This window comes from Mastomys coucha, unplaced genomic scaffold (genome assembly GCF_008632895.1).
Source record: "Mastomys coucha isolate ucsf_1 unplaced genomic scaffold, UCSF_Mcou_1 pScaffold21, whole genome shotgun sequence".
Lineage (NCBI taxonomy): Eukaryota > Metazoa > Chordata > Mammalia > Rodentia > Muridae > Mastomys > Mastomys coucha.
In genome coordinates, this window is record NW_022196904.1 from 14,986,328 (window position 1) to 14,998,800 (window position 12,473).

A 12,473-nucleotide genomic window follows, 5' to 3' on the forward strand; every position below is an offset into this window, starting at 1 on the left:
ACAAATTTCCAATTCCTCATATTATTGGATTTCAATCGATTAGGATATGCTGGTAATATTAATTTTCATATTACTATATTAAGAAAAAGTAATTGTTATTTCCTGTTGTTTTTGTTGTAAGAGGTGGAATTAGGTTTGTATGGATTTGTTGAAAGATTACCTTCTTGCTTCTTCTAGTTTTGCTTCTTTTGTTGATGTTTTCCATCTATTATCCTTTGTAGGGCTGGATTTGTGGAAAGATATTGTGTAAATTTTGTTTTGTCATGGAATATCTTGGTTTCTCCATCTATGGTAATTGAGAGTTTTGTTGGGTATAGTAGTCTGGGCTGCCATTTTTGTTCTTGTAGGGTCTATATGACATCTGCCCAGGATCTTCTAGCTTTCATAGTCTCTGGTGAGAAATCTGCCATAATTCTGATATGCCTGCCTTTATATGTTACTTGCCTTTTTCCCTTACTGCTTTTAATATTCTTTCTTTGTTTAGTGCATTTGGTGTTTTGAGTATTATGTGATGGGAGGAATTTCTTTTCTGGTCCATCTCTTTGGAGTTCTGTAGGCTTCTTGTATGGTCATGGGCATCTCTTTCTTTAGGTTAGGGAAGTTTTCTTCTACAATTTTGTTGAAGATATTTACTGGCTCATTATATTGGGAGTCTTCACTCTCTTCTACCTTTTATCCTTAGGTTTGGTCTTAGTGCTTTCTGGATTTACTGGATGTTTTGGGTTAGAAGCTTTTTGCTTTTTGCATTTTCTTTGACTGTTGTATCAATGTTTTCTAAGGTGTCTTCTGCCCCTGAGATTCTCTCTTCTATCTCTTGCATTCTGTTGGTGATGCTTCCATCTATGACTCCTGATTTCTTTCCTAGGTTTTGTATCTCCAGGGTTGTCTCTCTTTCTGATTTCTTTATTGTTTCTATTTCCATTTTTAGATTCTGGATGGTTTTGCTCATTTCTTTCACCTGTTTGATTGTGTTTTCCTGTAGTTCTTTAAGGGATTTTTGTGTTTCCTCTTTAAGAGCTTCTAGCTCTTTACCTGTGTTCTCCTGTATTTCTTTGAGGGTGCTATTTATGTCTTTCTTAAGGTCCTGTATCATCATCCTGATAAGTGATTTTAGATCTGAATCTTGCTTTTGTGGTGTAATGGTGTGTCCAGGACTTGCTATGATGGGAGAATTGGGTTCTGATGATGGCAAGTGACCTTGGTTTATATTGTTTTTTTCTTACAATTGCCTCCACCATCTGGTTAACTCTAGTGCTACTTGCCCTTGCTAAATCTGACTGTAGCCTGCTCTTCTTGTGATCCTGGTTGTGTCAGAACTCCTCAGAGTCAAGATTTCTCTGTGATCCTGTGATTCTGGGATCCTGGCATCCTGGGCTTGTTAGATCACCTGGGAGTGTGGCTTTTTCTGTGTGTTGTGGGACTGGCTGCAGAGCTTGTGCCCAAGGTCTGCTCTGGATCCCAGCCCAGACAGAATGGAAGGAACCAAATCACTGGGCTGGTGGAGTTCCTGTGTGCCTGGTCCTGCCTTCCCAGTTACTCCCAGTGCTGGGTGTGTCAAAGCGCCTGGGGGTGGAGCTTCCTCTGGGTGTTGTGGGACTGGCTGCAGAGCATGCACCCAAAGTCTACTCTGGACCTCATCCCAAACAGACCGGAAGGAACCCGAGTCACTGGGCTGGCGGACTTCCTGTCCCCAGTAACTATTTTATTTTCTCTCCTTAGCACCTATAATAAATCATTAGTGCCCCTTTTATGACCTTTGGTTAATTGCTTTACAATCTCTTGGAATGTGCTCTGAGTAGGAGAAAGTCTGGTTACCATCCACGAGCAATTAACTGCTGACACTTGGGAGACTGGCAGAGTTCTCATTGCAGCTTTTACTATCAGAAAAGGACCTAATAGCTGTCCCATTATAAAAGAGCTTAATAGTCACAGATACAATTTTAGGAATTCTTACAAGATCATCATTAAGGCTTAAGTCTACTTGTCTATATAGCATCACTACAAGACAGTACATTTTCATGGATCTGCAGAGATTGCCCCAAAGGTGTATGCTACTACCTAGTGATTGTTATATATCTTTAATAATAAGCATATTAATATCAAGAAGCTTTCCTAAAATGAGTCCCTCATAGCCTTGCTTAGTAAGGGTGCACCTGTTGCAGATTATATAATAATCCAAAGCAGGCCACTTCAGGATGATCACCTGCTAGTTATTAGCTTGTCCCATTATGGCTCCTGACAGTGCAGGGCCTGTTCTCCCAAATGAGCCTTTGAGGAGTAGGGACAGCTCTCCAGTTCTTTTGGCTTTTGGGGACAGCTCTCTTCCTGCTGCAGGTAGCAAAGGTTGTAGGGAATAGGACATCTTTCCCTCTCCCATACCTGCTAGTGGCATTTTCAATGGAGGCTTTGTCTTTCAAAGGAACTCTACATTGTTATAACTTCACATAAAGGCAGCTAGCCTAATACCGTAGCCTTTTCCAAGACCTGAGTCTGGTCTGAAGATCAGATTGCTACCATTCCTCATTCAGATCCAGCTTGTAGGATGCAGAGCAGAGCAGAACAGCAAGGACATCTAGAAGGTGGTGTCAGGGATTGACTAGAGCTACAAAGCAAACTAAAAACAAAAAACAAAAAGCAAAAAGTAGAAATCTGGGGTCCATATAGTTCAGTAGAGGCTTCATCTCAAATTACAGTGTGCATGAATATATACAGTGACTGACTGAAGGCAGTGTGGGAACAGCCATGTAGACATTTAAGGGGACACCTCCATGAAGAGGAAATGACATTTTCAGGGACACTGAGGGAATGGACAAAGTCATGTTGCTGACTTTGATCAGGTGGTATAGACACAGCTACATTTGCAACTCTAGGCAGAAACTCATATGCTCAGGACAGAGGTAGCCATCTTTCCATTAAGCACAAAGATCACTTGAGAAGGATTTTCATTTTTTTCTTTCCAGCCTCCCTTTCTACATGCTGTAACCCCCTTAACTCTTCTCAACTCATGATTGAACCAGTGCCACGGTATGCTGCTGAAGGAGAAAGTGTTCTTCTCATCGTTCATAATCTGCCAAAAGATCTTCAAGCCTTTTCCTGGTATAAATCAGTGTATGGGGATGAAATGTTGAAAATCACAGAATACAGCAGAGCCATGAATTCCACCACATGGAGAAGTGAACTCAGCAGAAGAGAGAGAGTGTACACCAATGGATCCCTGCTGCTCCAGAATGCCACTGAGAAAGATGCAGGAATGTACACACTCGAAACTTTAAGCAGAGATTTCAAAATTGGAAAAGCACAGGTGCAATTATATGTAAACAGTAAGTGACTCCCTATGCTTTTGGCTACCGGGTAGGACTTATTCCTACACTGGACTGTCAGGATTGGGTTGTGCTTATTCTCTATCCTATTGGATTGTGTCCCCACACTAGGAATTGAGTAGTTACTGTATGACACACATGAAGTAGAAAAACTACAGTAGATCAGAATCCCTCAACAGCATCCACTTCCACAGAAGAGAAGGTGTGTGGGATAATTCACCACAAAGACGTCACACTCAGTGCAGACATTTGTGACTCACACCATACCTATGGCCCCATGAAAGACCCTGTGGTACTCAGACAGGCTCTGGGTGAGGAAGACATGGGGTCCCTTCAGAGAGCACCAGGAAGCCCCAGCTCCAAAACTCTGTCCCTAGTTTAACTCAAGGTGACACTGTGAAAAAATTTTGTGACTTCTTTTGTTTTTATTTCCCGTTAGAGCTGACAGAGAACGAGTGTTTACTGAGTCTTAAAAACTCATAGAGTGTGGAACCAGCTGTGCACAACCCTCACAGTTGCAGTTGTATAAGTCACCTCTGCATCTCCTTCTCTGAGTCTCAGTGCACATGTGCCTGTGCCATAGCCGATTGTTCTGATGGACTTAGGAGACTCACAGGAAGGCCAGTGTTCTCATGGTAGAAACAAAGGAGCAGGCAACTACTTGAGACATTGTTGTGGGTCCAGCCTAGGGAATTCTCTGCCCTAGATACTAGCAACAGATACTGCTGACTTGAGCAGCTCCCCCATCCCAGGCAATTGCTAATAACTAAGCTTAACTCATAGACACAACAATGGTTATTTACAACGTGTTCTGTTATAGGACAACTGAGACATAGGAAACACTGGCTGAATGTAGGTCACACATCCTGGGTGGCAGATCAAAAGCACATGATATCCCTACAGTTACAGTTCTAGTTTCTCCCCTTAAAGACGTTAAGTGTGAATTATAGAGGGGATGGCTGAGCTCTCTGTAGGACTTCTGTCATTTGATCCTCTCTGTATTTTCACAGAGCCTGTGTCACAGCCCTTCATTCAAGTCACCAACAGCACAGTCACAATACAGAGCTCTGTGGTCCTCACCTGCCTCTCAACTGACACTGGAATCTCCATCCACTGGATCTTCAATAATCAGAGTCTGCGGCTCACAGAGAGGATGACACTGTCCCCAACAAAGTGTCAACTCAGCATAGAACCTGTCAGGAAGGAGGATGCTGGAGAGTACCAGTGCGAGGTCTCCAACCCAGTCAGTTCCCAGACCAGTCTCCCAGTCAGCCTGGCTGTGATGAATGAGTGACCCCTCCTCTCATACTATAAAGGAGTAGGGGCATTTCTTTATCGATAGGGTACACAATGGAATAAAGTTATATGGTGAAAATTGTCAGTTACCACTCAGGTATAGCCAGTGTCATGAGTCATGTCTGTATCCTGGGATAAATGGGTATATAAGGACAGGCCAGAACTTAAAATGAGACTCTGTCTCCAAAGGAAAACAGAGATATCAATGTAGTAAACAAAAATGCAAAGACATTAAGGATTTAAATTGTGGATCAAATATATAGCCAGTCCTCAGAATACATGGGAACTAATTTCAGGAACCTCCAAACTTTGAGTCTGCTGTTTAAATGTTGCAGTGTTTGCATAGAGATAAATGCATCCTGTCATATGCTCAAACACATTAATGTTTAACGAGTTCCCCTAACACTAGTGCCTCCTAGTCCTGCATGTGAAGTGAGAAAGAGTGACAGGGGGAAAAGACTGCCCATGTTTCACAGTGGATGTAAATAGTCTCTCTGTGCATAATGTCTAGCTATGTGTCTCTGCATCTGTTTTATTCCCACCATCTGCCCGAGGAAGCCTCTCGAATGATGACTGGATAAGTCACTGATCTGAGTATAGCAGAGTATTGTTAGGAATCATTTTATTATTTTTTCTTTGTTTGTTTTAGAAGTCCTGTTTGGATTCATCCTACATATTTTTACTATTTAGTTTTTGGTTCCTGGTTACCAAATCAACATTGGATATAGGTTCCTTTTTGTAGAGTGAACCTTAAGTAAATCAGATATTGGTTGATTACTCTCAGAAGTTCCTGGCCACTACAGCCCTATCATATTTTTCAGGCAGGACAAATAGTAGGACAATAGTTTTGTGGCTGAGTTAGTATCCACGTTTTTTTCTTTTCCTGCACCAAAAAGACAACTTAGGGATTAAGGCTACATAAGGGCACTAGCTCAACTTCTCCATGTTAAGTGAGTTATGTATTTGTGTTGTCCTTGGCAATGAGGTCCTCTTGTTGGTTTGTGGAGAGCAACCGTTTCCTTTAGCTTCATCCTGGGTTTGGAGATTTCCATTGGACTTGCATGGCGTACAATTCAATTGAATGCAACCCATGCCAGCAACTGGAAGCCTTGTTTTATGACAAGAGATAATCATTTGAGACTCCATATTCTTTTTTTTTAAGTTTTATTGCATTATGATGAGAAAAGTTACATGATTTCAATTTATCTGCATTTGTTAACATTTAAAAACATATTTTAAGTAAAGAGAATTAAATCACATTCTTGTTTCCCTTTTGTACCCCAACTCCTCCCAGGAAACCCCCTTCAATACCTACAATATCTTTTTTGTCATATTCTTTAATATTTTAAAATATTATAACAATAAATATGAGTATTATAAAAGTTGTTTGATATAAAACAACAATCAATTTAAGTCTTTTTTTAGATATTTTATTTATTTACATTTCATATGATTTCTCTTCTCCCAGTTTCCCCTCCAAAAAAAACCCAAAAAACAACAACAAGAATAAACCACTGTTCCTCCCCTCCCCCTGCTTGCCACCCCACCCTCTCCCACTTTCTGGCCCTGGCATTCCCCTACACTGGGGCACAGAACCTTCACAGGGCCAAGGGCCTCTCCTCCCATTGATAACCGACTACGCCATTCTCTACTATACACATGCTGCTGGAGCCATGAGTCCCCCCATGTGTACTCTTTGGTTGGAGTTTTAGTACCTGGGAGCTCCGAGGGTACTAGTTAGTTCATATTGTTGTTTGCCCTAAGGGGCTGCAAAACCTTCAGCAACGTTTGTCCTTTCTTTGACTTCTTCATTGGGGACCCTGTACTCAGTTCAATGGATGGGTGTGAGCGTCTACTTCTTAACAGTCTTATGTAGATGCTTGTCTACAGCAATACTGAAAACACATATGTTTTTCTCAATATAAATTTTAAATAACTCCAAGTTGTATATTTCAAAATAATACATCACTACTAGTATTTTCTTAAATGAACATGAATATATAAAGTCTTTTTGTTTGTTTTGTATTTAGTAGAGATTAAAATCTTGGCTCTTACTGTGGTACAAGCCCAAAATAAGAACAAGTTTTAGACATTGGATTTCATTGTAGTAAGGCTGTACTTCAATGACCCTCACATCACCAAAGGATTTTACCTCCATTGTAGTTAAGATGAAAGTTGACAGTTCTGCTGTCAAGAAATGAATTGTAGGCACGATTTTTGGATACAGACTTCCTGCTATGGTCAAAGCTATTTGACGTGAGTGAGTGACTTTATTCTCTGCCCACACAGAACAGCTTACTCTCATTTAAGAAATGATATGTGTATTAAGGTGGTCTATCCATAAAGTCATTCACCAACTGTTTCAATGAACAATGGTTCTGCTTGGAAGGTGACACAGATATTAGATGAGGGTAAGAATCTGGTTGATTGGCTGTGATGATTTTGAAAAGCATTCATCTCAGAGAAAGAGTAACTTACAAAGTCCTCTTCTTCAAACTTGACACAAGAATTACAAAATCAAGCAAAGCATTCAGGCTCACTATTGTTCTCATATAAACCCCTTACCAATTTAATATCTATATTTCTTTTGGGTTTATAAATACTTTTGAAATATGTAAGCTGTTCTGAAAACCATAGTATCGTGTAAAACATGAAATAAACAATACTACTAATAGGCTGAGATAGGAGAAGCAAGATATCAAGACCATTATGTTGTACACAGCAAGACACTGTCATAAAACAAACTGAAAGTGTATATGGATTTTGTACAATATTGGACCTACTTCTCCAATTACCAAATTAGAGAGACCACTGGATGACAATCAACAAATTTCTAATTCCTAATATTATTGGATTTCAATCAATTAGGATGTGTTGGTAATATTAATTTTCATATTATGATATTAAGAAAAAGTAATTGTCACTTCCTGTTGTTTTTGTTTCAAGAGGTGGAATTAGGTTTGTGTGGATTTGTTGAAAGATTACTTTCTTGCTTCTTCTAGGGTGTAGTTTTGCTCCTTATGTTGATGTTTTCCATCTATTATCCTTTGTAGGGCTGGATTTGTGGAAAGATATTGTGTAAATTCTGTTTTGTCATGGAATATCTTGTTTTCTCCATCTATGGTAATTGAGAGTTTTGTTGGGTATAGTAGCCTAGGCTGACATTTGTGTTCTTGTAGGGTCTATATGACATCTGCCCAGGATCTTCTAGCTTTCATAGTCTCTGGTGAGAAGTCTGGTATAATTCTGATAGGCCTGCCTTTACATGTTACTTGACCTTTTTAACTTACTGCTTTTAAAATTCTTTCTTTGTTTAGTGCATTTGGCGTTTTCATTATTATGTGATGTGGAAGGAATTTCTTTTCTGGTCCAGTCTATTTGGAGTTCTGTAGGCTTCTTGTATGTTCATGGACATCTTTTTCTTTAGGTTAGGGAAATTATTCTAGAATTTTGTTGAAGATATTTACTGGCCCATGACCTTGGGAGTCTTCATTCTCTTTTATGTCTATTATCCTTAGATTTGGTCTTCTCATTGCATCCTGGATTTCCTGGATGTTTTGGGTTAGGAGCTTTTTGCTTTTTGCATTTTCTTTGACTGTTGTGTCAATGTTTTCTATGGTGTCTTCTGCCCCTGAGATTCTCTCTTCTATCTCTTGTATTCTGTTGGTGATGCTTGCAGCTATGACTTCTGATTTCTTTCCTAGATTTTGTATCTCCAGGGTTGTCTCTGTCTGATTCCTTTATTGTTTCTACTTCCATTTTTAGATTCTGGATGGCTTTGTTCATTCCCTTTACCTGTTTGCTTGTGTTTTCCTGTAGTTCTTTAAGGGATTTTTGTGTTTCCTTTTGAAGGGCTTCTAGCTGTTTACCTGTGTTCTCTTGTATTTCTTTGAGGGTGCTATTCATGTCTTTCTTAACATACTGTATCATTATCATGAGAAGTGATTTTATATCTGAATCTTGCTTTTCTCGTGTGATGGTGTGTCCAGGACTTGCTCTGGTGGGAGTATTGGGTTTGATGATGCTAAGTAAGTTTGGTTTGTGTTGCTTATATTCTTTTTTTTCTTTACATTTTTTATTAGATATTTTCTTTTTCTATTTTTTTTATTAAATGTTTTCTTTACTTACAATATCTCCTTTCCCAGTTTCCCCTGCAAGAAAAAAAATAAGCAAAAACAAAAACAAAAACAAACCCCTGTTCCCTCCCACCTCCCCTGCTCACCATCCACCCTCTTCTGCTTTCTGGCCCTGGCATTCCCCTATACTGAGGCCTAGAACCTTCATAGGGGCAAAGGCCTCTCCTCTCAGTGATGACTGACTTGGCCATCCTATGCTACTTGAGCCATGAGTCCCACCATGTGTACTCTTTGGTTGGTGGTTGAGACCCTGGGAGCTCTGAGGGTACTAGTTAGTCCATATTGTTGTTCTTCCTAAGAGGCTGCAAACCCTTCAGCTCCTTGGGTCCTTTCTCTAGCTCCTTCATTAGGGACCCTATACTCAGTCCAATAGATGGCTGTGAGCCTCTACTTCTGTATTAGTCGGGTACTTTCAGAGCCTCTCCGGAGACAGCTATATTAGGATCCTGTCAGCCAGCCCTTGCTGATATCCACAATAGTGTCTGGATTTGATGATTGAATATGGGAAGGATTCCCAGATGGAGCAGTCTCTGGATTGTCCTTCCTTCAGTCTCTGCACCATAATTAGTCTAACAACTCCTTCCATAGGTATTTTGTTCCCCCTTTGAACTTTATGAAGGAATAAAGTATCCATATTTTGGTCTTTCTTTTTCTTGAGTTTCTTGTAGTTTGTAGATTGTACTTTGTATTCCGATCTTCTGGGCTAATATCCAGTTATCAGAGAGTGCATACCATGCTTGTTCTTTTGTGATTGGGTTACCTAACTCAGGATGATATTCTCCAGATTCATCCATTTCCCCAAGAATTCCATAAATTCATTGTTTTTAATAGCTGAGTAGTACTCCATTATGTAGATGTACCACATTTTCTGTATCCATTCCTCTGTTCAGGGACATCTGGGTTGGCTCCAGTTTCTGACTATTATAAATAAGTCTGCTATAAGCATAGTGGATCATGTGTCCTTATTACATGTTGGAGCATCTTCTGGGTATATGACCAGGAGTGGTATAGCTGGGTCCTCTGGTAGTACAATGTCCAATTTTCTGAGGAACCACCAAATTCATTTCCAATGTGGTTATACCAGCTTGCAATCCCACCAGCAATGAAGGAGTGTTCCTCTTTCTCCACAACCTCTCCAGCATCTGCTGTCACCTGAGTTTTTTATCCTAGTCATTCTGACTCGTGTGTGATGTATTCTCAATATTGTTTTGATTTGCATTCCCTGATCAATAAGGATGCTGAACATTTTTTAGGTGTTTCTCAGCCTTTTGGTATTCCTCACTTGAGAATTATTTGTTTAGCTCTGTACCCCATTTTTAATAGAGTTATTGGTTTCTCTGGAGTCTAACTTCTTGAGTTCTTTGTATACATTGGATATTAGCCCTCTATCAATAAATTTGAAATATCTCCACACATGTTAACTGTATATTTTAAAATAATGCATCACTACTAGTATTTTTTAAATGAACATAAATAGATAAACAGATAAAGTCTTTTTGTTTCTTTGTTTTGGTTTTAGTAGAGCTTAAAATCTTGGCTCTTACTGTGGTACAAACCCACAATAAGAACAATTTTTAGATATTGGAGTTCATTGTAGTAAGTCTGTACTTCAATGACCCTCACATCACCAAAGGTTTTTACCTCCATAGTAGCTAAGCTGAGAGTTGACAGTTCTACTGTGCCAAGGAATAAATTGTAGCCACGATTTTGGGATAAATATTTCCTGCTATGGTCAAAGCTATTTGACTTGAGTGATTGTCTTCATTCTCATACCACACAGAACAGGTTACATTAATTTAATAGCAAGTCTGATATAGGAGAAGCATGATTTCAAGACCATTATGTACAACCCAGCAAGACACTGTCATGTACAAACAAGCAGAAAGTTTATATAGACTGTACAATATTGGACCTATTTCTCCAATTACCAAATTAGGGAGACCACTGGATGATAGCCAACAAATTTTCAATTCCTCATGCTTTTGGATTTCAATCAATTAGAATATGTTGTTAATATTAATTTTCATATTAAGAAAAAGGAATTGTTACTTCCTGCTATATTTGTTGTTAGAGGTGGAATTAGGTTTGTGTGGGTTTGTTGAAAGATTACCTTCTTGCTTCTTCTAGGGTGTAGTTTTGCTCCTTATGTTGTTGTTTTCCATCTATTATCCTTTGTGGGGCTAGATTTGTGGAAAGATATTACAGAAATTTGGTTTTGTCATGGAAAATCTTGGTTTCTCCATCTGTGGTAATTGAGAGTTTTTCTGGGTATAGTAGCCTGGGCTGGCATTTGTGTTCTCTTAGGGTCTCTATGACATCTGCCCAGGATCTCCTAGCTTTCATAGTCTCTGGTGAGAAGTGTGGTGTAATTCTGATAGGCCTGCCTTTATATGTTACTTGACCTTTTTCCACTACTGCTTTTAAAACTTTTTCTTTTTTTAATGCACTTGGTGTTTTTATTATTATGTGATGAGAAGAATTTTTATTCTGGTCCAGTCTATTTGGAGTTCTTTAGGCTTCTTGTATGTTTATGGGCGTCACTTTCTTTAGGCTAGGGAAGTTTTCTTCTGAAATTTTGTTGAAGATATTTACTGGCCCTTTAAATTGTGAGTCTTCACTCTCTTCTATACCTATTATCCTTAGGTTTGGTTTTCTTCTTGTGTCCTAGATTTCCTGGATATTTTGGGTTAGGAGCTTTTTGAATTTTGCATTTTTGACTGTTGTGGCACTGTATCCTATGGTATCTTCTGCCCCTGAGATTCTCTCTTCTATCTATTGCATTCTGTTACTGAAGCTTGCATCTATGACTCCTGATCTCTTTCCTAGGTTTTGTAACTCCAGGGTTGTCTCCCTTTGTGATTTCTTTATTTTTTTCTATTTCCATTTTTAGATCCTGAATGGTTTTGTTCATTTCCTTCACCTGTTTGATTGTGTTTTCCTGTAATTCTTTAAGGAATTTTTGTGTTTCCTCTTTAAGGGCTTCTAGTTGTTTACCTGCGTTCTCTTGTGTTTCTTTGAGGGACTTTTTTATGTCCTTCTTAAAGTCTTGTAACATCATAGTGAGAAGTGATTTTAGATCTGAATCTTGTTTTCAGGGGTGATGGTGTGTCCAGGACTTACTATGGTGTGAGAATTGGGTTCTGATGATACCAAGTAACCTTGGTTTCTGTGGCTTATGTTCTTATGCTTGCCTAAGTCTATCTGGTTATCTCTAGTGCTACCTTCCCTGGCCAAATCTGACTGGGGCCTGTCCTTCCTGTGATTCTGGTTGTGTCAGAACTCCTTAGAGTCAAACTGTCTCTGTGATCCTGTGATTGTGGGATCCTGTGATCCTGGACCTGTTAGAGCACCTGGGAGTGGAGCTTCCTCTGGGTGCTGTGGGACTGGCTGCAAAACTTGCACCCAAAGTCTGCTCAGAGCACCAGCCCAGACAGACTGGAAGGAACCCGTGCCACTGGGCTGGTGGAGTTCCTGCATGCCTGAGTCCTGCTGGTCCCAGTTACTTCTGGTATTGGGACAGATGTTATATCCTCCTCACCTCCTCACCTCTGATCCTGGGCTTGTTAGAGCACCTGGGAGAGGAGTTTCCTTTAGGTTTTTTGGGACTGGCTCTGATCCTCCAATCCTGGGCTTGTTAGAGAACTTGGGAGTGGAGCTTCCTCTGGGTGTTGTGCAGAATTGCGCCCCTCTATTCTATTCTATTCTATTCTATTCTATTCTA

At 39.7% G+C, this 12,473-nt stretch overlaps 1 protein-coding gene across 1 annotated transcript in view; it reads left to right on the forward strand.

Annotated features, from left to right (window-relative positions):
- LOC116100389 (pregnancy-specific glycoprotein 22-like) overlaps nucleotides 1-4,984 on the forward strand; it is a 14,477-nt gene extending 9,493 nt beyond the window's left edge. Inside the window, exons 4-5 of the mRNA XM_031384193.1 lie at nucleotides 2,961-3,320; nucleotides 4,331-4,984. Of these exons, the coding sequence (XP_031240053.1) occupies nucleotides 2,961-3,320; nucleotides 4,331-4,614 (644 nt within the window). The 3' untranslated portion in view covers nucleotides 4,615-4,984. The remainder of the gene's footprint in view (nucleotides 1-2,960; nucleotides 3,321-4,330) is intronic.
- Nucleotides 4,985-12,473: the final 7,489 nt, after the last annotated feature.